Below are 27368 nucleotides of genomic sequence, written 5' to 3'. Positions count from 1 at the left end.
ATAGGCTCAAACTTGAAGATCATGTCTTTCAGAAGTCACTCGCTTCTTTCTACTGCCACTCCCACACAGTCATCTGCCCTGGGAATCCAGCATAATTGGGAAATTCAGAATGCAGGAAACCTATTTTTTATGGATGGCTCAATCTAGAATTTGAATAGTCAACATCCCTGCAATCTTATGCAGAGACAAAAGAGATATTCACAACTAGGAAAACACTGTACAAAGTTTAGGAAATTATTAAATCTCATTTTTGTTTTTCTCTGAAGAACTGACTTTAAAACAACTTGAATAGTTTTTTTTTGTGTGTGTGTAGTAAATAATAGGTATTTATTTGAAATAAAAAAAATACTTAAGTACCTGGACTATTGCATTTAATCATGTATTGTAATTGTGTTACTCTACCTTTTTGTATCAGAGACAGATATACAATGAACATTCAGATATCACAGATTGCACACTAGATAGGAATTCTTCAGGCCTTTTACATATCCACCAAAAAAACAGATATTGGATTCTGCAATATAGTACAAAAGTCCACAATCAATCCAGTCTTAGCCAGTATCTTCAATTTACTTCTGTTGCTGTACAAATAATCGGCCATTACTAGGGCTTACAAGTTAATAACAGGACAAAAAATATACATTGCACTGACACAAAAAGTCAGCTGTGTTAATAGTCATGCAACAAGTAACCAAACTTGCTGAAATTAAAAATACTTTCTAAAAACAGTTTTAACAGCATAAATATTTTATACACAGTTCATTTACCAAAACAAAATGTATTTAAATGATACAAAGCAAAAATAAGTTTCTACCAACTTTATACATAAGAAAGTGCAAAATAACTTATCTAGAGTGTTTTGCTATTATCCAGACGGATGGCTGCTATGGGCAGCTATTCTCTTCTTCAAAAGCATGACATCACACTTGCACGCTACACACAAATGTTAGAGTACATGGACAAATAAGTGGGTGGATGGGAAGGATGGACGAACAAATAAAACTACGAAGATCAGGCAGGAGCCCTGTGAGGTACTCGCAGAGAAAGAATGCAGACCACACAAAGGTGGATGTACACACTGAGAATATGTGTTGGTAAACAAATTTACATAGAACACAGAAGATACCCAGAGAAATAATTAATTTATGTGCGTGAGTGTACTTGTATGTGTGAGTGATTCTATGATTTCTGCCTCGGAAGCAAAAAGAAAATAAACTAGATTGAACAAAACAGTTGCCCACAGCACCAGCTGCCAGAGGAAATACTATCATGAGGGTTTTGGTTTCCACCTTCTATTATGGAAGTTGTGTTGGAAAGTTTCAAAGTGTTCATCCCATATAACTTTGGACTACATACAGGAATAACCTTTAAGTGACTACACACACACACATTCCTATATTCAAGTCTTTAAGGAACACCTCTGCCATTGGATATGGGGTAAACATGGTCGTGGACAAAAGGAGGGTGCTTCTTTTTTAAAAAAGTGTAGAATAACACTGCTACAATGCATCCAGAGGGCAGGCAGGCAGCCCGGTACTGTGTGACAGCACAGTTTCTGCAACTGGTGAACATCAGCATTGTTTTCTAGAATGGGAATAAGATGGAGATGGGGAAGGGCGAGGAGTGAGACACAGAAAGGAAAGCAGAACACGACTTCTCTTCAAGTGAAATTATTAATGCCAATAATCCTTTTATTAACAAGTGTATCTGAACCTTTAGAAATGGAAGTGTTTTAATCAGATCTGATATGTAATCATAAGTAGACTGTAGGCTCAAACTTAGGTAAATAAAGACTTAAATTTAGTAGCATAAGGCACTAAAGCAGCCTTTCTATTTCTCTTGGAGACCTAGTTATCAGGAAGAACAAATCTGTTCTTAAGCTGGTTTCAGCCCATTAGGTACAAGATCATTGTTGTACCAAATGCCTAGTTTTGAATGCATGTACATATATGTGCATTTTAGTGCATAAGTGTGCCTGTTACCAGGGCCTAAAGATGAAAAGTTGGGATAGCCAAAGCCACTGTCCTCTGTATGATGCCTCCATGAGGGTGTGAAGGCCTGTCCTTCCTTTTTGGGGCCATTAATGATTCTACATTTTTCAAATCACAGGGCTTTTAGAATTGTTCATAATATTATTACTAAGTATCTGAAAATGTTAAAATCTAGAGTAATTGTTTCATTTGATTTTATATATATATTTATATTTATGTACATAACACACATTTAAAAAAACCCCACCACCAAAGCCTTTCTTTTCTGTAAACTAAACTTAATCTCTTAGCCCCCGCCAGCTTTAACCCCCCTGGATTTGTGTGTTCTGTATCCAACTAGTAGAACAAATTAAATAACTAAATATTAAAATACTGTAATTATATTCATAGCAAAAACAAAAAAATAGACATTGATACAGTATAAATCTCACCATTTTCAGGTAGATGGCATTAAATGGTAAAGGTTAATTTTAAGCAGTTCTGACATGATCCAGTTTTACACAGGTTTAAATTTTAATTCTGTACACTTTTTTTAACCTTTTTTTTTGAAAATATGTTATAGTAGAACATTAGTATCACCAAAGACACATACTTATTATGTTCTATGCAAGAAAGCTAATTTGGGGTCACATGCAAATATATTCCATTAATTGAGGCAGGGCTGCTTCCTGCACTACATCAGTCACCTGACCACCTTTATGCAACACTAAGAATATATGCCTTGACCAAACAGCAGTCCACACACAAGTTTAAGGGGCCTTGTTACATAAGAGCAACACTGAGGTGGTGCATAGCCAGGTACAAGACGCCCTAATATTTCCAGGTTATCTCACGGCTGGACTTCTATTCTCCCACACTGTTTCCTAAAGAAGGTCCACATTATTTTGGTTATTAGCCTAGTTTAAGTGGAGATACTGTGGGCAACTTGAAAGAAATGACATCAGGCACACAGGCTGGGTTTGAAAAGAAAAGAAAAAAAACACAGATAATGTCTTTGAGGATTTTAAAAAAACATTTATAATCAGTTGGTAAGTGAGAGATGTTAGACAAACCATAAGTAGTTCTTTGTGTTAGTGGTTTAGTTTGAAGTCTCATGTTACAGGCAGTTAGGTCCTTATTTAGAAAAAAAGGCCTTTATACCTATTTACAATATACACAGTTACTTGCAAAGGAGTCAGATTTACAACCATTTTCTAAAAGCCTTTTTTGTTTTTGTTGGTTTTTCCAAATAAGGATGGATAGCTCTATAAAAATGAGATGCAGGAAAAGACAGTTATTAAGTGAGGATTTTTCTCTTGGAGACAGCTACTGTTATCTGGGAGAACTGGATATTGAAAATGTCGTTCCTAGGAACCACCTTGTATTCTTCTTGCGCTGTCCACCTGAATAGTGTCTGCCCCGGTACTGTACTCTACACCCGTTTATTCAATGATCCCTTTGAATTCAACACTTCAACCATGTGGTATGAAGAGATGTGTAAACGGAGACTGTTTCTGATGCCTTCCGAGCTGTGACAGGGGAATCTGAGAGGGGTCTGTGGTCTCTAATCAGCTTGTTCAATCTTCAACAATTTCGAGGCCCATCTTCTGAACCCCTCTCATGCTGTAAGTTATAATAACAGTTTTGACAAACACGCACTGGGGATGAGATTTTCAAGCGTTTGATTTCTGATTGAAATCGACTGCACCTAAAAGGAAAGAAAAAAAAATCAATTAATTATAGGTTCTCTCTGTGTGATCACTGGGCCAGGCACAGTGATTTAAAGACTGAGTGAAAGGCTTGTAGGTCGAGGCCAAGGTGCATGCAATGCCAGGAGAATGCCCAAAGCCATAATATTGTCTGATCCTGTGGCTGACCAGGAACCAGAAGAGATGCTGCATTATTTGTTTCAGCCTATGAAAAAATATATTATACCAGGAAAGGCATTTCTTTGATTTTAGAGAACTAGAAAACAGAAAACAAAAAACAGAATTAAGATTTTCCAAATTAATGAAACCCAGGGATCTAAAGAGCTCAGTGTGAGGCTGTCTGCTTGGTTCTCCAGGCCTGTGCTCTTGGACGGTATGTTGATGTCTTTACACAGAAGAGAAGTTTTTTCCCCTTGGAAATTAGAAGACTAATTGTCCATTTTATTTATATCTGTTTTTAGTAATGCACATCAATTGTACATATTAATGAGAGTCACTGTGGTATTTCCATACGTGCATAAGTGAGTGTTGATTATATCCATCTACCATTCCTTCACTTGCCCCCAACCTCCCACTCCTGGCCACACTTCCTATTCCCAGTTCCTAGTAGTCACTCTTTCAGGTCAGCTTTTTAATTTTTTTTTTTGTTTGCTTTAGTTTTCATGTGAGAAAGAACATGATACTTGCCTTTCTGTGTTGAGTTTTTTTCACTTAACATGATAATCTCCAGTTCTATCCATTTTGCTACAAATGACACGATTTCATTTTTCTTTATCACTGCATTGTGCATATATATGTTTTCTGTATTCATCCTGTATTCATCTGTAGACAGGCACTTAAGCTGATTCCATATCTTAGCTTTTATGAATAGTGCCTCTATAAACAGGGGTATACAAATCTCTTTTGTATGCTCACTTCATGTCCTTTGGATGTCTACACAGGAATAGGACAGCTCGATCATTTGGTGGCCCTATTTTTAGTTTTTTGAGGAACCTGCACACTGTTTTCCAGGCTATAATAATTTACATTCCCACCAACAATGTACAAAAGTTCTTTATCTCTTCATTCTCTCAGAATATATATTTTTTTATAACAGCCACTCTAACTGGGGTGAAATGTATCTCATTATAGTTTTAATTTGCATTTCCCTGATGGCTAATGAGCACTTTTTAAACCTACATTTATTTATTTATTTATCTATCTATCTATCTATCTATCTATCTATTTATTTATTTATTTATTATGTGGTGCTGGGGATTGAACCCAGTGCCTCACATATGCTAGGCAAGTTGTGGCACCACTGAGCCACAACCCCAGCCCTAATGAGTATTTTTCATACATTTGTTGGCTGTTGCTAGCTTTCAGGATTTCTTTCTTGGCAAATTTATTATTGGTGTATAAGAAAGCTACTGATTTTTGTATGTTAATTTTGTATTTTGCAACTTCATTAAATATCAGTTCTAACACCTGCAAAAGGTGATAATTTGATTTTCTCCTTTCTTATTTATGTGACTTTTCTTTCTTTTGTTTAGGGTCTCTGGCTAAAATTTCTAGTAAAACATTGAATGAGTGTGAGAATAAATACCTTGTCTTTTTCCTGATCTTATAGGAAATACATTCAGTTTTTCCCTATTTGGCATTATGATGGTGGAGTTTCTCATAGATAGAGACTTTACTGAATTATATTTCTATATCTGATTTGTTCAGGGCTTTTATCATGAAGGGCTACTCAATTTTATCAAATGTTTTTCTACATCTATTAAGATGATTATATGATTTTATTCTTTTTTTCTATTTTTGTGATATATTATAGTTATTGATTTGTGCATGTAAACTATCCTTAAAACCCTGAAGTAAAACCAACTTGATTGTGGGATATGAATTTTCAAAAATGTGCTGTTGAATTTGCTTTGCTAGTATTTTCTGAGTATTTCTATCTACATCTATGTTCATCAGGGATATTGGTTTATAGTTTTCTTTTTTGCTGTTATACCTTGCCAGATTTTGGTAATAGGAAAACACTGCTCATGTCTGTTGGGGTTCTGTGACTCCTGTACATGGATGTCCAACTCTTCCAACATTAGGGAAGTTTTCTATTAGTATTTAAATTGAGTAGGCTTTTTAAAATCTCTATTTCCTCCCCTTCAGATATACCAGTGATGCTGATGTTCGACCATTTAGTGGTGTCCCAAAGATCCTGAATACTCTTTTCATTGTCATTTTTTTCCTGTCTGAATATGACCCGTCTTCAACTTACAATATTCCTTCTTCCACTTGATCTGTTGTTGAGACTTTCAACTGAATGTTTTTACTCACTGAGCTCATTTCCAAGATGTTTGGTTCTTTAAAACCTCTTTTTGCTGTATTTCTCATTCATCCTTGCACTGTTACCTTCTGAGTTCATCTGTTTATCTGTATTCTCCTGGATCTCCTAGAGCTTTTAAAAATAATTTTGAATTCATCATCGGACACTGCATCCATTTTGACATCTTTGGAATCTGTTGCTAGAGTGTTATGATCTTTTGGAGGTCTCATATCACCTTATTTCTTCATATTCCTTATGTTCCTATGTTGATCTGCACAGTTGAGATCTACTACTTTTATGGTATGGTCTTCTTAGTAAATGGCTTTCTCCTGAATATAAGTCTTGGGGTATTGGTTTGGTAGGCAATGTTGAGTTTTTTTCTAGCTTCACTCTATAGTATAACAGCCCTTTAGCTCCTATTGCTGTAATTAGTGAGTTGGGGCAGTGTACCATATCAGAGTAAGAGAGTATGACCTGCTGTCTCTGCAGGTCATACAAAGATAGGTCTGCAGGTCATACAAAGATAGTGATACTCCATCAGTTCAAGTATGGGTGGTGTAGGATGCATTCCTACAATAGGTGTGATGATTCCTATGTGGTGATGGGGGTTTCTCAGGCACTTTAAAAAGTTTTTTTTATTTATTCAGCTTTATTTTGCATTTTATTTAGAGACAAAGTCTCACTGAGTTGCTCAGCACCTCGCTGTTGCTGAAGCTGGCTTTGAACTCAAGATTCTCCTATCTCAGCCTCCCAAGCCACTGGGATTACAGGCATGTGCCACCATGCCCAGCTTTTTTGATATTCAGGATTTAACACAGGGGTGCTCAACCATTGAGCTACATCCCCAGCCCTTTATAGATTTTGAGACAAGTGTCTTACCTAAAGTGCCTAGGCCAGCCTCAAACTTGGTATCCTTCTGCCTCAGTCTCCCAGGTGCTGGGAAACAAACACCATGCCCAGTAGTTCTCAGATATTCTTGATGTTGGCTCTGGTATTTGTAAGGGTCTCCAGCACTAGCTGTACCATAGTGGTGAGGGGGCCTCCCACTGAAGACACAGGTGAGAGCCCAGAGGCTTTGTGGGGAGAGGGGGAGCTGGAATCACAACACTCCTCTATGGCACTCATACCCAGTTCTGTTGTCACGCATCAGACAAGGTATTGTGGTGACTGATTGTGGTGACTCATACAAGTGGGGCATAGCAGGTGTTGTGTTCCTCCTTGCTGCTACTGTGGTCATGCCTTACTCTGAAATGAGACCTCATGTGCTCCTGCCACAGCCATGTGTATCTGGGAACAGGGTGATAGCTGAGCTTTTCTCCCAATTTTTCCAATTATAGTGCCTGCTCAAGCATCAGTGGGTTGCGGCTGAAGTTGGCAAAACTCTTCTCAGCCGAAGTGCTTGCTGGAGCAAGCGAAAATGGAACATGGCCAGTGCTGGGCAAAGTTTCTCTCCAACCTTCTTAGGCTACATGCACCAGAAGCAGGGTGACAGCTGGAGCATGGCTTGCTCAAGATCTCCTCATCAGACTCCTGTGGGAGGGGGAGCAGCGGAATCAGAGTTCTTTCTCTATCTTGTTAGTATCAAGTGCCCATTCAGGGCACTGGGAGAAGGGATGGCTGGAATCATGTGGGCAACTGATTTCATCCTGGCAGTCCTATAAAACCATGCACATCTATCTGACCACACCCCTGGTCTTGGAAGAAACATCCCTAACACAACCTGCCCCAGTTCTTGAAGACGGCACCCTTTGTGTTGCAACACCTGTTCCTTATAGTGTAGTGCTCTCAGCAGGTTTGTTTCAGATTCACTCTACTCAGCCAAGTTTAGTTTGTGAGGCAACTACTTGCTGAATCAGTGCAGTGAAATATCTGTAGAGGTCCAGAGAAAGGAATATGTATGTATTTCTGACCCTAGAGCAGTCCAAATTCAGACGACAAATAAATAGGTCCCTTATTCAGATGACTCCTGGCTATAGTATGTTAAGGTTCACTGGGAGATATAGTGAATTCTTTTTATGAAAATCAAGCTACTGTGCAGTTCTCAGATTTCTTATATATTTAGGAAAGACTGTGAAATTTTATAATAGCTAAGATTGCCAGCATCTGCACTTCAAGTTTACCAGGATTCTCTCTTTCGTCATTACCTCTGCAGAGGGGAGACTCCTCCCTGCTGCTATAGAGCTGGGGTGGCAGGTGCTGGGAGATTCTGTTTCTCTTACTATATTGTCCCAGGTCTCTGGATGTTAATGAAGCTTCTGTTTTTTCTCCTGTTGATTTTCAGTGATCTCTTAGGGACACTTACCTCAACATGCAGGCATATACCTATTGCTTTGGTTCTTCCTTTTGGAGAAGGAAGAGGCAGAAGAGGAGGAGGTGAGTAGCTAATAACCTTTTTTCAGCCATTGTGCCCATTTTAAAAGACACTTTGATCCCTAAACAAGTTCCTTAACTTAAAATGTTTTGATAGATTTACTCTCAAATCATTTTTCTTTTTTTTTTTTTTTTGATTGGTGGTACTGGGGATTGAACTCAGGGCCTCATGCACATTAGGTAATCACTCCACCACTAAGCTACACTCTTAGCACCACAATCATTTCTTAGAAATAGGTAGTTTGGTTTTTTTTGTCTGGTCCAAATGTTCTCATTTTCTATTTAGGTAGACAGAATTCCTTTAAGTAGACAATACTTAAGATATGTTCATATCCTTAAAAAAGTATTCAGAGCTGCTATTCCTGGAATAAAGCAGGATATGATACTGTATGTGGCATTAAATCACTTTAAGTTTGAATTTTTGCAGAATTGAAAATGGAGATTTATATTGATCTCCATTGATCTAAGTGCTCAAAAGTATAAATTAAATGCTCCAGGCTTAAGGGCTTTTAGGGAGTTTCTGGATTCTATGGAAACTCTCAGGAATGTCGACAGGTGTCAGCAGCTGAAGGGCACGAAGACCATGGGCAGGCTGTGCCCTCCTGGACAGCTTCTTGCTTTGGCTGCTTCACCACAACCAGTCCCTGTTTGGTCAATGATCCCGAGACAGTTCCATCTAACATTTAATAAGAATGAATAATTTAAAGAGTTACCTATTTTTAGACAATATTATGAAATTAAACACTACAAAGAACAGATGTATACCAGGATACATATGGGGGTGTAATCAGAAATTCCTAGGTTACTAGGTTTGTAGAGTAGGCCTATCATAGCACAGAGCCACACAACAGGATCCTCTGCCAATCTCAGATAGTTTCTATCAGGAATGCTGGAGCAACATTTTGGAGACATCATCTAAAATCAGACTGCATAAGAGAAAAGGTTTAAGGAAAAAAATAAAAAATTATGATACATTTTATGGAATATCTATAGTGCTAGACTTGTACCTGGTGCTTTCCAACACTTAAACATGCATGAGCTCATTCAATTCTCTCAGTACCTCTATGAGGGGAGGATCACTGTGGAAATATTTTACAGATGAAGAAACAAGCTCAGAGAGGTTCAGCAACTTGCCTGAGGTCAGGGCAGCCTAGTGAGCATTTGATCAAAGTCAACTGAAAGGCCATGCCCTTACCAACGGCCGGTGCTCCCTATACAACCTCCACAACTGCTTCAAAAAAGATTCTTCAATATGGGATAATGTGTTTTCAGTGAAAAAGTTGCTGGAGTAAGGCAGTGTAAATATGAAAGTACACTGTTACTTGGCAGGGAACATGGGGGACACCAGTGTACAACAGAGAAAATGTCCAGATCCAAGGCTGCAGCACAGCCAACTCTTCTTACGGGGCAAAAAACCAAAACAAAACAAAACAAAACTCCCTGACTCATGTCACACCCCAAATGAGTTAAAAACCTAAATGCGAAAATTGTAAAAGCTTTAAATCTTTTTGTTTGTTTTCGCAGTACTGGAAAGTGAACCCCAGTTACATCCCCAACCCTTTTTATTTTTTATTTTGAGACAGAATCTCTCTTAAGTTATTGAGGCTGGCCTCAAACTTGCCACCCTCCTCTCAGTCTCATTGGGGTTATAGCCACCAGCATGCCTGTCAACTTCAAACCCATTAAAAGAAAATAAAGTTATCTTTATGATCTCAGGACACAGAAATATGAAGATATAAAAATTAAAAAATCATACAGAATAATAAATACAATCACATCAAAATTAAAACCTTGTATGACAAAAAAATCATACATGGAGTTAAAATACAAGACAGATGGCAGAAGATATGTTCATGATATATAAAAGGAGTGGAGCACAAAGCATACAAAAAATTCCTCAAGGAAAAAAAAACCAGAAGAGACAACTGAACCTGAAAGGAAATCAGGCAGTTAGCCAAGAGGAACACCAAATGTCAACAGACAGGATGTCCATCCTCACCAGCATCGCAAATTAAAATGACAAAGCCTACTTCCTTACCTATCAGATTGGCAAAAGGAGAAAGGTTTGGCAATAGTGAGCATGACTAAGAATTTGGAAAACTTTCACAATGTGTTAGAAGCAGTATAAACTAGCACTTACTGTTTTGGAGAGTAATTTGCCAAGAGCAAGTTAAGCCCAAGACAAAGTCTGGGTTCTGCCAACTCCATTCCTTCTCTAGAGGAGATGCAGCCTGTGCATTAGAAGGATGCTTTACAAGGACACACTCTGTGGCATTATTTGTAGTATGTGCAAAATGGAAAAAAACCCCAAACCCTTCAGAGTCCATCAAAAGGGAAGTAAGTTTTCATACAATCATAAAAATGAAATACCTGGCAGCAAAGTGAATACTTCAGTATAATAGTTGTATGTGCAAATGAATTTTTAAAAAATTAAGTAAAAAAGTTACACAAGGCTACAGGCAACATGCAATAGAAGGCTGAGAAAAGAATTTTATGTAACAAAGTTTATAGAAGTAACAGTTGCTCATGAAAGTAAAAACATGGGGAGCAAAAGGGGTATGAATGGGAAGGGGAAGAGAAGACCTGAAGTCTACTTACACCATTTCTATGCACCTGCCTTGCACACACCTAAGCAAACATGAAATGTTAGCATATCTGCATTCTAAGTCACAGGTGACCAGGTGTTTTAATGACTATTTCTGTACTTTTTATGATAGGAATATTTCATAATTATAGTAATAGAAAAGAACACTGTTTATACTAGCAGAGTATAATGCAGTAGGCACACCAGAACAATTGGAACTTGTACCCAGGGCATAACAAATGGACTTAAGAGTGTAATCCATAGCATTCAAAAAGCACATGTCTCATCTTACTTCTGGCAGAAGAGCTGTCCACAGTTCCTGCAATGGTGTCGCCTTTCTGTGAGAGAAAACCGCACAGAGCAGTTGGAGCAGCTGTCACTGCCTTCGTCCTTCACCCAATGGTCAGCAGCAGAGCGGCCTGGCTGGTCACTCACAGACCAGCTGAAGACTCGGCCTCGACTATCACCAACGAGGATCCTGCTGTGGTCCCTGTAGGAGACACAAGAAGGCCTCTGGTCTAGTGTTGGGGTGTATTTTGGGGTGGGAGCGGTGAGGGTCATGAGGAACCCCTGAATTCCCTCAGGGGAAACATGTTGGAAGAGACAGAAATAGTACTGGGCCCGAATTTACTTTTCCATTACTTTCTTTGAACTGAACCTTGCTGTATTTTTGAAGAACACAGAGGGTAATGTTTTATAAAACTCAAATTAAATTAAATCCACACATAGGCAAGTTTCCTTTACAGAGGATGAGCATGAAATCTGTTTTCCTCAAGGCTGAAACATGTGTACCCTGGCTATGCAAGAAACTTGGAGGAAGTAGGGTAGAAGACGGACACTTACTTGGAGATGCCAAGTGCGGTGACTTCAGCTGGGTGTGTGTTGTCCCTTCGAATGAAGGCTGTGTGCATAGTGAACTTATGCCTGAATACCAGCTGCCGTTCCCACCGGTACCCTGGAGTGGGGAGAAGTGAAGAACACGACACACCAAATTGAGAAGTGATACACTTATACCTGGTGGCCTTAAGAGGCAGGGTGCCTCAATATAAGCTCAAGTAGCCTTTCCAGTTCCAGCCATGGCCTCCCTGAATGCAGGGAAAGCAATCTAGTTGTCAGTGACCTGTGGGATCAGGTCAGAAAGTGTCTCATTCCAAACAAGAAACTGAAGAGAAGGAGAAACCTTCAATGCAAGATTTTGAAAACCTTGCCTCTAGGTAAAGCTGCCTGCTAATGTAGCTTTATCTATTTTTTTTAAAAATATTTTTTTAGTCATACATGGACACATATCTTTATTTTGCTCATTTATTTTTATGTGGAACCCAGTGCCTCACATGTGCAAGGCAAGCACTGCGCCACTGAGCCACAACCCCAACCCCAGCTTTATCTATTTATTTATAACTAATACTTGCTTATTTTCACAAGCTTTCATAATTTCTGAATGAATGAAGTTTTTGGCATTTAAAAAATGCCCAGCAGGTCAGATTCTCTAAATCAGAGCACCTCAGAGATGAAGCCCAGGGAGGCCTTACTTGGTCAACTAACCCTCACACAGTAAGCAAGAAATAGATACCAAACTTCAAGTTACCAGGTTTCAATCTGTTGTAATTTCGTGCTTCCATAGGATTGGGATGTGGGTGGCTAATGGGGCCCTGTACATGGGTTCTGCTCTGGCCCTCCGAATAGTTGACAAAGATGAAGCCATCTTTCTCATCTAGACTGAGCTGGTCAGACCAGCGCCTGGAGTCATCAGAGCCACTGTCATTGCACCAGGTGGCTGTTGCTCTGCAGGAGGCTGCCCGAGGTCTGTGGCTGGTGCTGCTGGGCTGGCTAGGAGTGTCCTTAGGTTCCTGGCTGATGCTCTGCTCATCTGCTTCTGAATCACTGCTGTCCTCATCTTGAGCTTCCTGCCCTGGGTAAAGCATTGGGAGAATTAGAAAATACAGACACATCACAATCAGACCCAGCTTTGTTCCACTGATCTTTTTTCCTATCATATACAAGACTCAGAGACATAATATTTTAAGCTAAGTATAACCAAAGGGAAAAAAAACACCCACCCAGATTTAGCAAGATTTCGGATAGCAACAATGGGTAGAATTTCTGAAAAGTTTCAGAGTTCTCTGGCCTTAGTTTGGCATTTAGTCATTCACAGTCTGACCAAAACCTCACACTCCCCACCCCAGTCCAGAGAGATGTGCCATTTAGGTGTTTTTCACACAGCTCTACCCCTCCTCATGGCTGGGTTTGCCCGTACCATCGGCCTGATGGAGACCTGTCTTCTCAGCATCTGTGTGTTTGGCCATCGCCTGTCTTGCAAGCCAAAGCTTCACACTTCTTTCTCTAAAATTCAACCCAATTACTTCGCCTGAAGGTACTCCCTCCCTCTTCTGGACTCCTTTACCAGTCCTATTCCTCTCAGGTACTTAAAATCCTCACTCTTCACCATTACACCTGGACATTCTTTCTACCAGACAGCAGAAAGAGCCAACCCCAGTGTCTTGCCTAAAGCGGTCAATAAGTAAACGACCACACTGATGAAGGAGTTACTGAGGAAAGCTTCAATTTAGGATTTTTTCTTTCTCTTTTCATTGCCATTTTGCAATCAATTCTCCACTCTTTGTAATAGTCTCCTAAAAGAGAAATCTATGCGAGAATATGTATTTACATATAGTTGGAATAAAAGAGAGCACACAAATGTGGGTGTGTAGTGCCATCTCACTGCATACCGATTTTTTTTTTTTTTTTAAATAGGACAAATGTATTGTGTGCTTCTTTTAACTCTCAGGAGTCTAGGACTAATTTGAATGGAGCTGTTACCCCAATGGCTAATTCTCATGAGCCCTAAGGTATAATCAATCATTAGCATAAGCCCTAACTCACCTTGGAAATGGCTTTGATTCTCAGTGAATCCCTTGCTTCCTTTTCACCCAATTAAGTATCTTCAAATCCCATCACTGCCACACTGATCAGAGCCAATCCTCCCCAGGGGCAGCTCTCCCCTTTCTACCACTTGTGCCTAACTCTGTCCACTGTATAAATACACGAGAAGGAAGACGACATATAAACCTCTCTACCCTGAATTTGATCCCTTTTTCCATCTCACTTATTCATCCCATCTTTCATTGTCAACACACTTAATAAGCTTTGTTAAAGGAAGGAAAAGCGACCACTTCTCACTGGAATCCTTAACTCATTATCCCACACATTACAGGTAACCCCCAAATAACTGTTGAATTGAGCTTAATTTTTATGTTCTTTTTAAAACATTCAGATGACCTTTCTGGTTAAAAGTGCAATTGTCTATGTAGAAATTTACATGTATGAACATAAGACAAGTGTATAATACAGTGTGAAAATGTCCCACTCCCAGGATCCTATTTTTTCTGGCATAGAAAGTACAGACTATTTTCAGTTTACAAAGAGAAGTTATTCCTATCTTTCTGATAGCAAGTCTTTGCTCTTAGAAACTCCCTCATGTGATCAAAATGACACTGAATTCTCAGTGTACAAAAATTAATCACAGACAATAGGAAGGTCAAACTTCAAATGACAGTCCTTTCTAGTCAGTCCCTTGTCCCAACTGTTCTACATTAGAGGTGCAGCTTCTCTGGATATTACTAATGCAAAGCACAACTTGCCTGGTTTTATGGCATTACTCTAGTCACTCTGTTTAGAAATCACCTAGTTCTTTATTTCATGGGGAAATGTTAAAGTGTTTCACAAATAATACATAGTAGATCACAGGTTGCTAGGCATCAGCCTGAATTAATGCCCCATGTAAGCAGGTATTGGGTGAGGACACTGAAGGTGGACTCTGACCTGGCTCTGTGGATAGTTTATAAACATGATGCCACTCTGTTGTCCAGACTGAACAGCCAGGTGCGGGCAGAACAGGCCTGGAAGAGAGGTGTTCGGTCATCCTACTATCTAACACTGTGCCTCCATATCTGCTTTGTATTTTCAGAACTTTGGTCCTTTCACAGCTTTGGTCCTCTAGGAAGTTTGTCCTAAATTTAGTTTGAAATGTGGAAATCAACAAAACACTGCTACACTGAGTGTGTGCAGTAAACTGGAGAAACCCTGGCACACCTGCCCAAAGTAATTATACAACAGGCAGCAACTCTGCTCTTGTGAGCCACGGCCAACCTTGGGCCCTTGATTATGTTGTGTGGTATAAAGTTACTCCTAGTGACTTTAAAAAATATATAATAATAATAATAAAAAGAATAATATAGAAGGTGACCAAATATTTTTTATAATGTATGAAATACCTATTTGTGCTTCTGGACAGTCTTCCTGCATTTCTAGGACTTCCTCAGGTTCAGGAGCTGGTGTTTCAGGAACTTGCAGAAATTCCATTCTCCAAAACTACATTTAAGTACGAAAGTAAAAAAAGAAAAAAGTGGATAATCAAATCAAGGAAATGATGTACATGTTAGTGGATGAGGACAAGCTCTCAAGGTTAAACACATAACTTCCTTTCTAGGATTGCACCAATGCAGAGTTCCTTGTGTCTTGTCAAATGTGGCAGGAACTGTCTTGCATAATGACTGTTTCAGAGTGGATAAAGATGAATGTGGAAAAGTAAGTTCAAAACATGGTTCAACGAAGTAAGTAAACTTCTGTTTCCTATAAAAATCTCAAGAGTCTTGCATATACAAATATCTACTGCAGATCTCCAAGAAGGCACATAGCCAGCAGGATCCCCAAATGTATCTGACTGTGGAGCTTTTCATAACACCTCGATAATCCAGTGACCTGGAATACCACTCAAGAAGGCAGCCTCTGGGAGTGCATGTGCGTGCCCGAGCACTTGCTGTCTGAGGCACAGGGTGTGGCAGGGGAGTGGGCTGGCAGCCTCACTGTCTCTAAGCATGCACTGTGACTAAGAAGGGCGGTAACCAGCTGCTCTTTGCTTTGACAAAGAAAAAAAAAAAAACAGGCACAAAGAAAAATCTGAGTGAGAAAAATGCAAATATTTGCATAGACTACAAAGGTAAATACTCTGTTGATTCTCTTTTCTGAAGAGGCCAGACTCAGAAAACTAAGAAAAAGATATACCACTTCTAGGTTTCAGGAGCAATCACGTGGGATCTAGCCCAGTAAAAAGCCTGAGGTCACTGGATACATTGTCTAGCTCTGTGCTACTCTGTACAGAAGACACTGTTCCCACTAACTACATTTTTCCTACAAAATTATTTGACAGGTTGAAAACCCAGTATTTACACAGTTCACAATGTGAGCAGTCCCATGTGGCAGGGGGATCATGGTTAAGTGATCTCTGGTGTTAAGCTGTTGGCCGTCAGTAGCACTAACAGCTCTACTAAGTAGGAAGAAAAGGGGCCCAATCTCTGATGTTCACCATAACTGATGAGCATGGGCCAGGGCCCATGTGGATAGCAGGGAGACTCTGCTAAACATAACAACCTGAACAGGTATCCTTACACTTTAAACAGCTTCCTAATTTTCAGACAACTAGGACACCAAATACTTCTTTGTGCCCACTTACCCGAACCTCTCCATTTGAGTGTCCTGTTACTATGACATTCTGTGTGTCCCATTCGTTCATCTCTGACACGCAGCAGCAGACGATCTGCTGGCTCCAACCTGTGAACGTGTTTACACTCATGATAGGGTTCCCGTTAATGCTCCACACATGGATGTATGTGCCAGCGCAGGACACAATGTCCCCCTGCAAGATAAAGGAAGACTGTTCATTCTCTTCATATTATATATTAGTTTCAGAAAAATAATTGCATCTTTGGCCTGCTCTCAAAAACACCTCATTCCCTAGATTAATGGCTGAATTATTTCTAAGGTAACTTAGAATTCACTGCTTAATGACTTAAAAATAAATATCCTGATTTTCTTTAAAAATTCAAGAGGCTTCTTTAAAAATTCAAAGCTGAGTGGATGCTATGTCAGGGGGTCACAAATGGAGATGAGAGAGAAGTTTGTGCCCAGCACACTGCTGAGCAAGCTCTCATTCCACCACAAAGTACTATGTCATCAGAGGGGGTGACAAAATGTTCTTCTTCCTCCTGTTGTTTACAAACTCTATTTATACTTTTCATTTAGAGGAATTCACCCACACAGACTTTTACATAATTGAGTCCAATCATCAACACTATAGGGTAGAAGAAAAAATATTCAGTCCAGGTATATTGTGTCTCTCCAACAAATGACATGGTAATATCTTGGTAACATCATAATACCTTTTTTTAAAATTCACATTCACAAGAAGGGTGGGAGAATGAGGGTGAAAAAAGAAACCTGGCATGTAAGTCACTTCTAATAAAATCTAAGATTCCCTGAGCTGATAACTCATGAAAACATGAATTCCAAAGGCCAGAAGGAAAGGCCTTTCCCTCAAGTCTGACCCTCACAGTGACCCTGTGAGGTCAGCTAGCACCAGATAGGCTTCAGAGGGTGACAGTGAGGGGCACAGCAGCAGTTCTCTGTAGTCCCAATGTTCACAAACCATCCTGTACTGCCACTCTAATCCTAAGGTGGCCTGGTTGTTCCATTGCTGGCTGTTACTTTAGAATTGACCTAGTGATTGCAGGGCAGTCGGGAAATTCACAACAATCTATTAGATATTAGAAGATGGTCATCAAAAGCAGAGGGAGCACCAGAAGCTGAGTAGCAGCACCAACACAAGGACGAAGGCAAAGGGACACTGGGGTGGGATGACAAGGCTGCACTCTCTGCTCATCTACTGTTCCTAGCCCCTCTCTACAGCCCCTCTAGCTCCATAGCAAGAAGCTAAACAAACCCGAACACAAATAATACTCTCTGTTGCTCTGTCTACCTCTGTATCAGTCACTGAGCTGTCTCTGAGTGTCAGCAGGTGAGTTTTAATTAGTGTCCCTGGTCTCTGCAAGAAACCAGAGACAGCCACTTCATTCTGCACTAGGCAAGACCTCTTCAGTGACTCCAGGGGGATACAATTAAGAATGCATTAAAGCGAATATTGTGGTCATGAGGGCTGAGCCATAGAAGAAGAAATAAAGAGCAGCTGCCAAGGGAACTTGGGCCCAAAATGTAAACACAAGTTAAGCACATTGGATATTGGTTGGATAAACAGAAATAGAATTATTTTCATGTGTTAAGAAACTATAAAAAACATTTATGAAAAGAAAAGGAAAAAAAACCCCAGTGTTTGCAGCAACTATTACAATCCAGTGGGTGTATAATGGCTCAAATAACTGACTGTAAATAAAATTCTATTTAAGAACAACTTCAAAACAAAGAACTTCAATGAAATTAAGCATCTGACTCAGAGTAACACACTGTTAGGTCAGAGTGGTTCTGTCGCTCCTATATTTTTCTACAGTTCTTTAGAAATAAAAGTTTTCAGGCCTAACCCAAGGCTGTGTTCTGAAATATCTTAAACCTACCAAATACACCAATACCAAATTTGACTCTGTTACCCTTCCTTCCCCAACTTATTCACATTTGTGAGTCCTCCTACCATCAGTGAGACACTCCAGAAGCCTTTCACCAGAACTATTTTTTTTTTTTTTGGTGTGACTACAAGATATTTGATTGTAAATATAAAACAGTATTGTCTGAAAGAAATAAAAAATGTGAAGGAAAAGGAAAGTTGTCTGTGTGGATGGTAACAGAAACATCCCTCAATAACATGGTGAGAACTACCATTTCCTAAAGGTGGCCACAGGGCAGGAATGAGGAGGGAATGGGAATGTTGTTAGTGAAGAGGCTGGGGTGGGTTCCTGGGACAGGACACGTTATCCTATAGTAATGTACCCTTGGACTTATGAACCTCATTTTTTATAAACCTACTCTTAAGCTTCCCCTGCCTGACAACCCCTTAGTGATAAAGAGGACTCCCTCTTTTGTTCAATTCAATGGGACTTGCTCTATGTGGGGAACTTCTAGTCCAGTGGATTTATTTTTATTTTTATTTATAAAATATTTATTTTTGAGATTAAAATTCCTTGATAATTTGAGAATGTTTTAAAAATAATAACAAATTTTCTCATTTGGGCACCCAAAACCTACTCTTTTCACTTTTCAAAACAAATAATGTACTTTGTTAAAAATTTCAACAAAATTTGAACATTCTTTTTTTAAAAAAATATATTTTTAATTTGTGGATGAACATTTATTTTTATGTGGTGCTGGGAATTGAACCCAGTGCCTCATATGTGCTTAGGCAAGTGCTCTACCATGCAGCCACAACCCCAGCCTGAACATTCTTAATAAATCCCATGAGTTCCTTATTTTTTAAAAAGCATATCATATTTGTTTTATTTTAACCAAATCTTGTACTTTAAAGTACCTAGTAGTGAATAAATTTTAAGACACAAGTACTCTTTGGGTCAAAAATTTTAATCTCCATCTGCTTTTCAAAAAACACAGAAATCAAGAGAAATGTAGTGACTTTCAGAATGAGTGTCTATCAGCTTAGGAAAAGTCATTTTTTACTGAGTATGGTTCCCCTGAATATAAAACAATTGTGCAATTTAATACTTACTGTTAATTCATTGATACAAAGAGTAGAAACCGGAGCTCGATGGCCTCGTAGCTGGGTTAGAAATGACAGTTTATTCAAATCCCAAATAATGCATGTCCGGTCACGGGACCCACTGACAATTATGTGATAGGCTAGTGATGCTGTGGCACAGGTGACAGTATCAGTGTGGCCAAGTAAGGCCTACAAAAGAAAACAGCAACATATCAGATCAATCACAGTAACAGATCTCATAAGCGACTTCAGAAGCTCCCAGATTCATCAGATAGAAGCTATGCTGAGGGCAGTGGGTGCCCTGAGTGGGGCCATCTGGGCAGTGCGGGGCTGACCTTTCTCCTCATGTGGCCCATCGTGGGCTCATCTAGTATGGATGGGGGACGAGTTTTATTCTACTTTCCTAAACATAGGTCAGCATAGTTGAGAGCATGGGGATTGGCAGCTGCAACCCAGCTTGGATTTCTTCATGCTATTTCTATGTGGAAATACACTGATAATTGGCCCCCAAACAGAACTGAAACTGTGTGTCCATTCTCTTATGTCACAAACACCTGTTTGTTTATTCTGAGGACCTGTAATTGATGAATTTTTTTTTAAGGTGCACAAACTACATGCAGTTATTTTATGTTAGTCAAAAATTAAAAAATAAAAATATACAAATGATGAGAACAACAAGATTGCAGTATCTGGTTCTGAAAGACAAGGGAACAGTGTCATTCTGATGTGTCAATGTGCAGTCCTTCTACTCCATGGGAAATATCTGAGGAGTTCTCTCTGAGAGGAACTCCTTCTTCAAACTGGAATAAGAACTGTTCTCTTTTGCTAGAAAATGAATAGAAACAGGACCCACGGGAATGAATGGTAGTAAGTGAAAATAAGTAAGGATTTTGAAGGGAAATATCAAGATTACTGTTAAGGAGTCCCTGAGTATCAGAATGGGCCATCTTCCCTGGCAGAAGAATATGCCTGCTTAAATAATGAGTTGGTTTAAAATTTGGGGCACACAGACGTCTGCATGGTGTGTTTAGCAAACCCCATTTGACTGGCATGTCATCTTCAGAATCTTTTTTCTAATTTAAAAATATTTAAGCAGGAGTTTGTATCAGCAGAATGTATGTCAATTTGGTGCTTGTTTGTTTCAGGAGTTTGCTTCTCTTGGTGTGATCTGCCACAGGACTCAGGAAGTCTATGAAGCCTCTGGTCTATTTAGATGGTTGTTGGTAAAAGTACCAGGGGTCCAATTCTTTCTACAGATATTTAAGATACTACTGTTCAAAAGTATATCTAAAATGGTTTTGGAGTCAGAACTGAATTTAAATTCTGTTTTTTTTTTCACAACTATAATTTTGAGCATGTCATTTGACCTCTTTCTTTCTCTCTCTCTCTCTCTTTTTTTTTTTTTCAGGTGTAAAGTGTGCTTAATATCTTCCTTATGAAATTGTAAGGATTGAAGTTCTGTATTTTTAAGACACCCAGCATAGTGTCCTTAACATAGGAGGCATGCAATAAATGATAGTACTTACACTACTTTTCAATAATAATAAAAAAATACTTAAATGTATGCTTCTTATTTAAACAACATCTTATGATAAATTCTCTCATAAGTCAAATATTAAAAGATGGCTTGGGCTGGGGCTATAGCTCAGTGGCAGAGCACTTGCCTAGCATGCATATGGCACTGGGTTCAATACTCAGCACCACATAAAAATAAACAAATAAAATAAAGGCATTCTGTCCATCTACAACTACAAATTTTTTTTAAAAAGATGGCTTACTTATAAACAGATTACTGCTTTAAATGAAAATTATGTGATTAGAAAAACCTGTTAACTAAATCTTCAAGGATTCTACTAAATATTATGAGTTTGGCAGGTCCTTAAGGAAATGACAAAAGAAGAGAGAAACAACTACGACTTTGTGGTTCATCTAAATGTAAATCATCTTGAAATTAGTAAGGATCAACAGCAAATATAATTTGATTTTCAAAAAGTTAATAAACATATAATTTGTAAGAAATATTTATATTACTTAAATATATCAACATATATTACCTAAAAATGACTTGCTTTAATTTTTAAAAAAGAATCAGCTTGATAATTTTTAGAAATAGTATGTTTTTTTTTTAAGAATTTCTAGCAAAAGAGCACTTTTTGGTTTTTTATGTTATGCCTGATGTACCTAGGACGAAGGAAGCTTTGTTAGTTTCTCCAGAGCAGGCTGAGATGGAATGAGCCCATTCCATCTGCTCACCCTCAGTTACCTGCTTGAGCGTGAGGGTCTTCGCCTTTTCTTTTGAGGTGCCCATCTCCCACACACACACAACCGTGCTTGTTCCACCTGTAATGACCAGCTTGGGGTTGGGGCAAATTGCACAGAGAATCTGGCCCCACTCTGACAAACATTCATAAACAGTTACTGCCTGTAAAACAAAACAGATGTGAGACACACATGCCACCAAGTGCTCTAGACTTCAGCTGTGCAAGCAGCAGAGCTGAGTAAAGGGCAAGGCCCTCAGCTGAGGCACCTCACAGGCACACACCAACTCACGTTCTGGGTTGGTTTTAGTTTTGTGATGTTTCCATTGAAGCTCCACACTGGATTGTTCCCATAGTTTCCTAACTGTACTTGCTGCCAAGAACCATAATTAAAAAGGACTTCATTCATCATGGGGATCTCTGGTTTCTCCAGTGTGGGAAAATGATGTTCAATTTGTGTGGTGCTGCTATGTAAGAAGCAGGAGGTGATCCGGTAAAAGGGTGTAGGCTGTAACCAGTGGAAGCATGTGCACAGAAAGCACAGTGCTTTGAAGGAGAACATAAACTAAGCAAAATCATGTTGGCAGTGGAATGGAAAAGGCTGGGCAGAGTCTATCCATCTTACAGTTGGGAGGGGCTCAAGGGCAAACACAGGGTAGCTGAAGGATCACTACATATGGCCTCTCAAAGAGATGATTATGGAACTCACAGCAGCTGCTGCTGGTTCCTGTGGGGTGGGGTAACAAGTTTTCTGTCAGCCATTTTAGAACATTAAAATGATAAGTGGACCAGATGGTGACTTGCCAAAAGCAGGCTATTCTGGTTGGCAGAAATGGTGAGCACCTTGTTGGCTAGGATCTTTTAGAGGAATTCTGTGGGCAGGAAGGGAACAACCAGCCCCTATTACTCAGCTTACAAAAGAGGCTTGTTCTGCAGGAAACATGACTTCTCCACTAGCTCCCTTATCTTTGTCTGATGCAATGACACTCTCCTTTCTTCTGGCCTTTGGAGGAACAGCTGACAATCCGCTGGACTGTGCTCTCTCCACCCCCATTATCAAGATATCCATGCCATGAAAGAGCAAGATTAAATGAGAAAGCAAGAAACCACAAACCTTGTCTGATTCATAGGTTCCCAGTCTGCAGCTGAGGTCTGCATAGCCCCAAGCAAAAGTTTTGTTCCAGGTTGGTGGGATAAGAACCTTATTCTGTTCTACTGCAAGAATACCTTTATCCGTACATACTATTTGTCCCACAGGCTCTTTGAGTTCTATTAATAAAAACCCAAAAACAAAACAAAACAAAAAAATAATAAATCATTACATTAGGACAAGACAGGGAAACTAACTTCATTATCCCACAGGTATGGTAAGGTAATCTCAAATATTCATACAAATCAAGCATCCTGATACCTAAGACCAAATGATATCAGTAGCAAAGCTTGGATTTTGAGGCTGCTCCCAGACGTGCTGGGTGGGGTGTCACCCAGACAGGTGTTCTGCAGAACTTCCCTCCAGTCCTGTGTTTCTGCTGCTACACAGAATAATCTGAGGTACTTCTCAGAATGCAGAGGGTCACAGCCCATCAACCAACCTATATCATCAGCACCTTGCAAGCTACAGACTTAAAGGAAGGCTATAACATGCCCCAAGAGGCATGGTCTTCCTACTCCACGTAAGAAATTGCCAAACAACTAAACCTCCAGAACAGACACTGGGCAGTGACAGGAGATAGCAAGGAGCAGATTCCCTGTGATGAGATAGAATGGCAGAGTGTGGCCTACCAAATCAGTTTGATGCTCCAACTCTTAAACTGATTAAAGTGACCAACTTCAAGACTTTACAAAACATTTGTTTTTCATTTTAAGGGTAAAATTTCTACCTCAAAAACTTCTTTTAGATAAGTGTACCATTAGATAAAAGGTAGGATGTCTTTTGGTTGGCATATTGAAAATATGGTCTGCCTACTGCTATTTTTTTTCTTTTTAACTTATTTATTTATTCTAATTTGTTATATATGACAGCACGGTGCATTTCAATTCATAGTAAACATATAGAACACAATTTTTCATGTCTCTGGTTGTACACAAAGTAGAGCCACAACATTCGTGTCTTCATACATGTACCTGCAGTAATGATGTCCATCTATTTCATCGTCTTCCTACTGCTATTTGATATACTGAATACATGTAGGAAAAATAAAAAATGTAGACAAAGTTTTTTCTGCAAGTAAAATTGAAGTTACAAAATTTTGATATCTTAGAATTGACTAAATTAACAGAAGGGAGAAATATGTTTGGCTCTTTCTGATACAGAATCCAACTGGTGAAATAAAGAAAACAGAAAAAAGAAGATACTAGAAAGTGTTCAGTAATTTTACACAAAAAGTATACAGTACTTACTACAAAAGACACAATTGCTAAATAACAAGTTTGCTTTTGCTGAATTAAGATTATTAAACAATGCCATCAAATCATGAGTTAACAGTTTATTTCTCATCGCCTTACCTTTTATGGGTGTTAGGGAAGGCCTCAGGTTGTCTAGGTGATGGAAAAAGATCTTGTCACTCGTGGATCCTGGTGGGACTGAGATTCCTGCACTGTCTCCATTGAGTCGACTCCTCACTCGTTTTGGTGGATGAGGTTTTTTAAATAACTGTACAAAAGATGACATACTTAATAATAAAAAGTACACTTATTAAGCCCTTTAATATGCTAGGCATTATGTTCTTATTTAACTTAAGTTTTACAATAAACATTAGATACTACATTATCCTATTTTACATTTGAGGAAAGAAATCCAAAGAGGCTAAGAGGATTTCCAGCAAACTCATAACTTAGTAAGTAGGTAAAGGACTATGATGCTAAAGCTTGAGTTGCTATTGTGTTCTATGTTAAGCTGAATTAACTCTGTGAAAGAAAATTAATCCACCAAATTGAAGTTGATTTATAATAGTTTTCCAATTATTTTTAAAAGGCAACTGATTCTTCATAGCCCAGTACCATTCTGGGCCATTTAAGGTGGATAGACGTTTTAACTGGATTAGTTCTGGCTTCCACCATGGCTTTTCTTAATGTGATTTAGCAATATGATTTTGGTGCTGTTTAGATGCTACAAATTTGCTGAAAATATGAACATTATTCTCTTCCTTTCACTTTGCAATGAAGAAAGAAAAAAAAAAGAAAAGAAAAATCTTTGGAATTTTTGTTCAGTATTTCTACAGCTAAAAATATTAATATACGCTTAAGATTATTTTTCAAATTTAATGTAAAATTTTTTTTTCAAATAATGTAGATCTTCAAATGGATACAGTAGTTTCTGCTGGAAAATTAATATTTGAGAAAGCTATCTAGAAAAACTTGGATGAGCTTAGACTAAACATAAAAACAATAGCACTATGCTTCAAGAAGATGTTTTGGGTTTCTGGGGGAAAAATGACAGGAAATATGCTTTGTACAGACAAAGATAGCACTGTAGGCTTCCAGAGCATTAAGCATTTTGTTTATATTAGCTATGTACAGGGGCACAGAGTAAGGGTTCTTTTATCTTCTACAGATTCTGAAATTGTAAAAAAGATGCAATTTAAAGCATGCTTACAAATAAATATATATATTTTTAAAGATAGAGACAGGAGAGAGAGAGAATTTTTAATATTTATTTTTTAGTTTTCGGTGGACACAACATCTTTGTTTGTATGTGGTGCTGAGGATCGAACCCGGGCCGCACGCATGCCAGGCAAGCGCGCTACCACTTGAGCCACATCCCCAGCCCACAAATAAATATTTACTGAACAACTTTTATGTGAGGCCCTAACATAGAGCCCATGTTACAGCTCATACATGTATAGAGTCACCATAAAATTGAGATTTTCTTAGATTGTTTACTTGAAAGTATTCTCTATTAGTCAATGGCCTGTCCTAGATGTATGTTGGTATCCAAGTCATATCTCCCAGTCTGCTGGCCTCTTATATTCCAAAGTAGCACAAAAATTCATCAGATGAAACCCTGTCTCTGTGCACACTGTGGTCTATCAGGTCATGAGCAAGAAAACATGCCCTGTTCCAGTCTGAGTGAAAATTCTCTTCAAACATCAAAAAGTTTATTTATCTCACATAAAAGTGAGAAGAAGCAAGTAATCTAGGATCATTAATCTAATGAACAATTTTTATGATTCATTATTAACTTAGACTAAACTTAATTATTATGTGGTAATCTACCAACTATAGAAATATTATGGAATGACACTGAGTCACTGCTGATAAGAAAAGAACATCCATACCTGTTTAGGGATCTGACCAAAGTTATTAATGAAGCCGATGGTGGCCGTCTCCTTCAGTGGATCATTTATATTGTAGATATCCACTTGACCCTCATAAAAAAGGTGATGGAAGACATTCACAGCTTCTACTGCAGCAGGACCCTGCTGTTTGTAGCCAAAGATTAAATCAATCCACTCATGCAGATGGGCACTCACATAATCACACTCCAAAGCCTGTAATTCCAAAACACAAGCTAGGTAAGGGGCTGGCGTTTATTACTTGCTCACAAAGTCAAGAAACCTGGCTAGTGGTCAATAGGAATTAAAATAATTAAAAATCATTATGATAATATTAGTAACTTAAGTGAATGCAAAATACACAAATCAAGGTCCTTTCTATAGCGTGATCATTGGCCACAACCCACTCCAGAGTGCACCCTTATTACCTCACGGTGGACTCGAATGAATTCTCGTGGGTCCCCTTTGGCCCAAGGTGGAAGGATAACATCTCCAAGCTTGGTGCCATTTTGTTTACAGCCTGCACAATTGGATCCATTAAAAAGAAAATGAAAGAATGGGGCAAATGTTAACTTCATTTACAGTGACAGAGAAATAGTGTGAGAGATTCATTACTAGAACTGTCAAGTTTCACCACAGAAGAGCCCCACAGGGATCATCTACTCTGGTGTCTCCCCAAGGTCGTTCCTTAGAGCATTTTCTCAAAAAGATTTGCTAAGTGCTAGTAAAACCAGGATTCTTGCTCTCAAATGTCTGCAGGAAATGCTGAGTTATACAAAATTGAACATATTCCATAAGGCCTGAAAGAGGCCTTGAAGGTAAACATGTTAATATACTTGTTCTGCTCTAAGAGGGACACCGGACACAAACTTTCTGAAATGCTATTAACTATAGGATTCCTCTTCAATGAGATCTTCCGTGAGGCTACTGTTTTGAGCCTCCTGAAGATAAATGCAGTCATGAGGTTTCTCATATTTTTGACACAAATTCTTGAGAAAGCTCTGTAGAACTGAGATAATTTTGCAGTGATGGTTTTCTCTAAAGAAATGAAATTAGAATATAACTTCTTGTTGTTCTTGCATCACTTAAAAGAAAAAATATTTGGAAAGACCATAAACTGCTATTTTAAGTCACAGCCAGATAATCTCTAAAGTATTAAAGAAGTCATTTGCTATGAAATCTATTTGCATTAAAAATACACACACTCATGAACACACATTAAGTAGGATTGATATTTAAGGAAAAAGGTTCTCTTCCCCCTTCTTTTTTGGAAAAACACCAAAAAGTAATTTTAGCTTACAGTTTTCATAGGTTTAGATTATCATTGTAACAAACGACTGTAAATAGTAAAGACTTAACTCCCTGGCTTCCTAGCAGTTGATTAGATAGTAGTTCTATTAAGAATTT

The 27368-nt window shown here is 38.7% G+C and overlaps 1 protein-coding gene across 2 annotated transcripts in view; it reads right to left on the bottom strand.

Annotated features, from left to right (window-relative positions):
• Positions 1 to 363: 363 nt before the first annotated feature.
• LOC113177471 (WD repeat and FYVE domain-containing protein 3) overlaps positions 364 to 27368 on the bottom strand; it is a 238746-nt gene continuing 211741 nt past the window's right edge. For both annotated transcript variants that reach the window (XM_077803562.1, XM_077803563.1), the window contains 12 exons: positions 26390 to 26481; positions 25965 to 26177; positions 24193 to 24340; positions 22802 to 22956; positions 21693 to 21851; positions 19439 to 19618; positions 16448 to 16630; positions 15210 to 15306; positions 12524 to 12847; positions 11782 to 11893; positions 11231 to 11428; positions 364 to 3678 (listed from right to left, as the gene is read on the bottom strand). In XM_077803562.1, coding sequence (XP_077659688.1) covers positions 3555 to 3678; positions 11231 to 11428; positions 11782 to 11893; positions 12524 to 12847; positions 15210 to 15306; positions 16448 to 16630; positions 19439 to 19618; positions 21693 to 21851; positions 22802 to 22956; positions 24193 to 24340; positions 25965 to 26177; positions 26390 to 26481 — 1985 coding nt within the window. In that variant the 3' untranslated portion in view covers positions 364 to 3554. The remainder of the gene's footprint in view (positions 3679 to 11230; positions 11429 to 11781; positions 11894 to 12523; positions 12848 to 15209; positions 15307 to 16447; positions 16631 to 19438; positions 19619 to 21692; positions 21852 to 22801; positions 22957 to 24192; positions 24341 to 25964; positions 26178 to 26389; positions 26482 to 27368) is intronic.

The sequence above is a fragment of the Urocitellus parryii genome, chromosome 10 (assembly GCF_045843805.1).
Source record: "Urocitellus parryii isolate mUroPar1 chromosome 10, mUroPar1.hap1, whole genome shotgun sequence".
Classification (NCBI taxonomy): Eukaryota; Metazoa; Chordata; class Mammalia; order Rodentia; family Sciuridae; genus Urocitellus; species Urocitellus parryii.
This window is presented reverse-complemented; position numbering and strand designations above follow the sequence as displayed.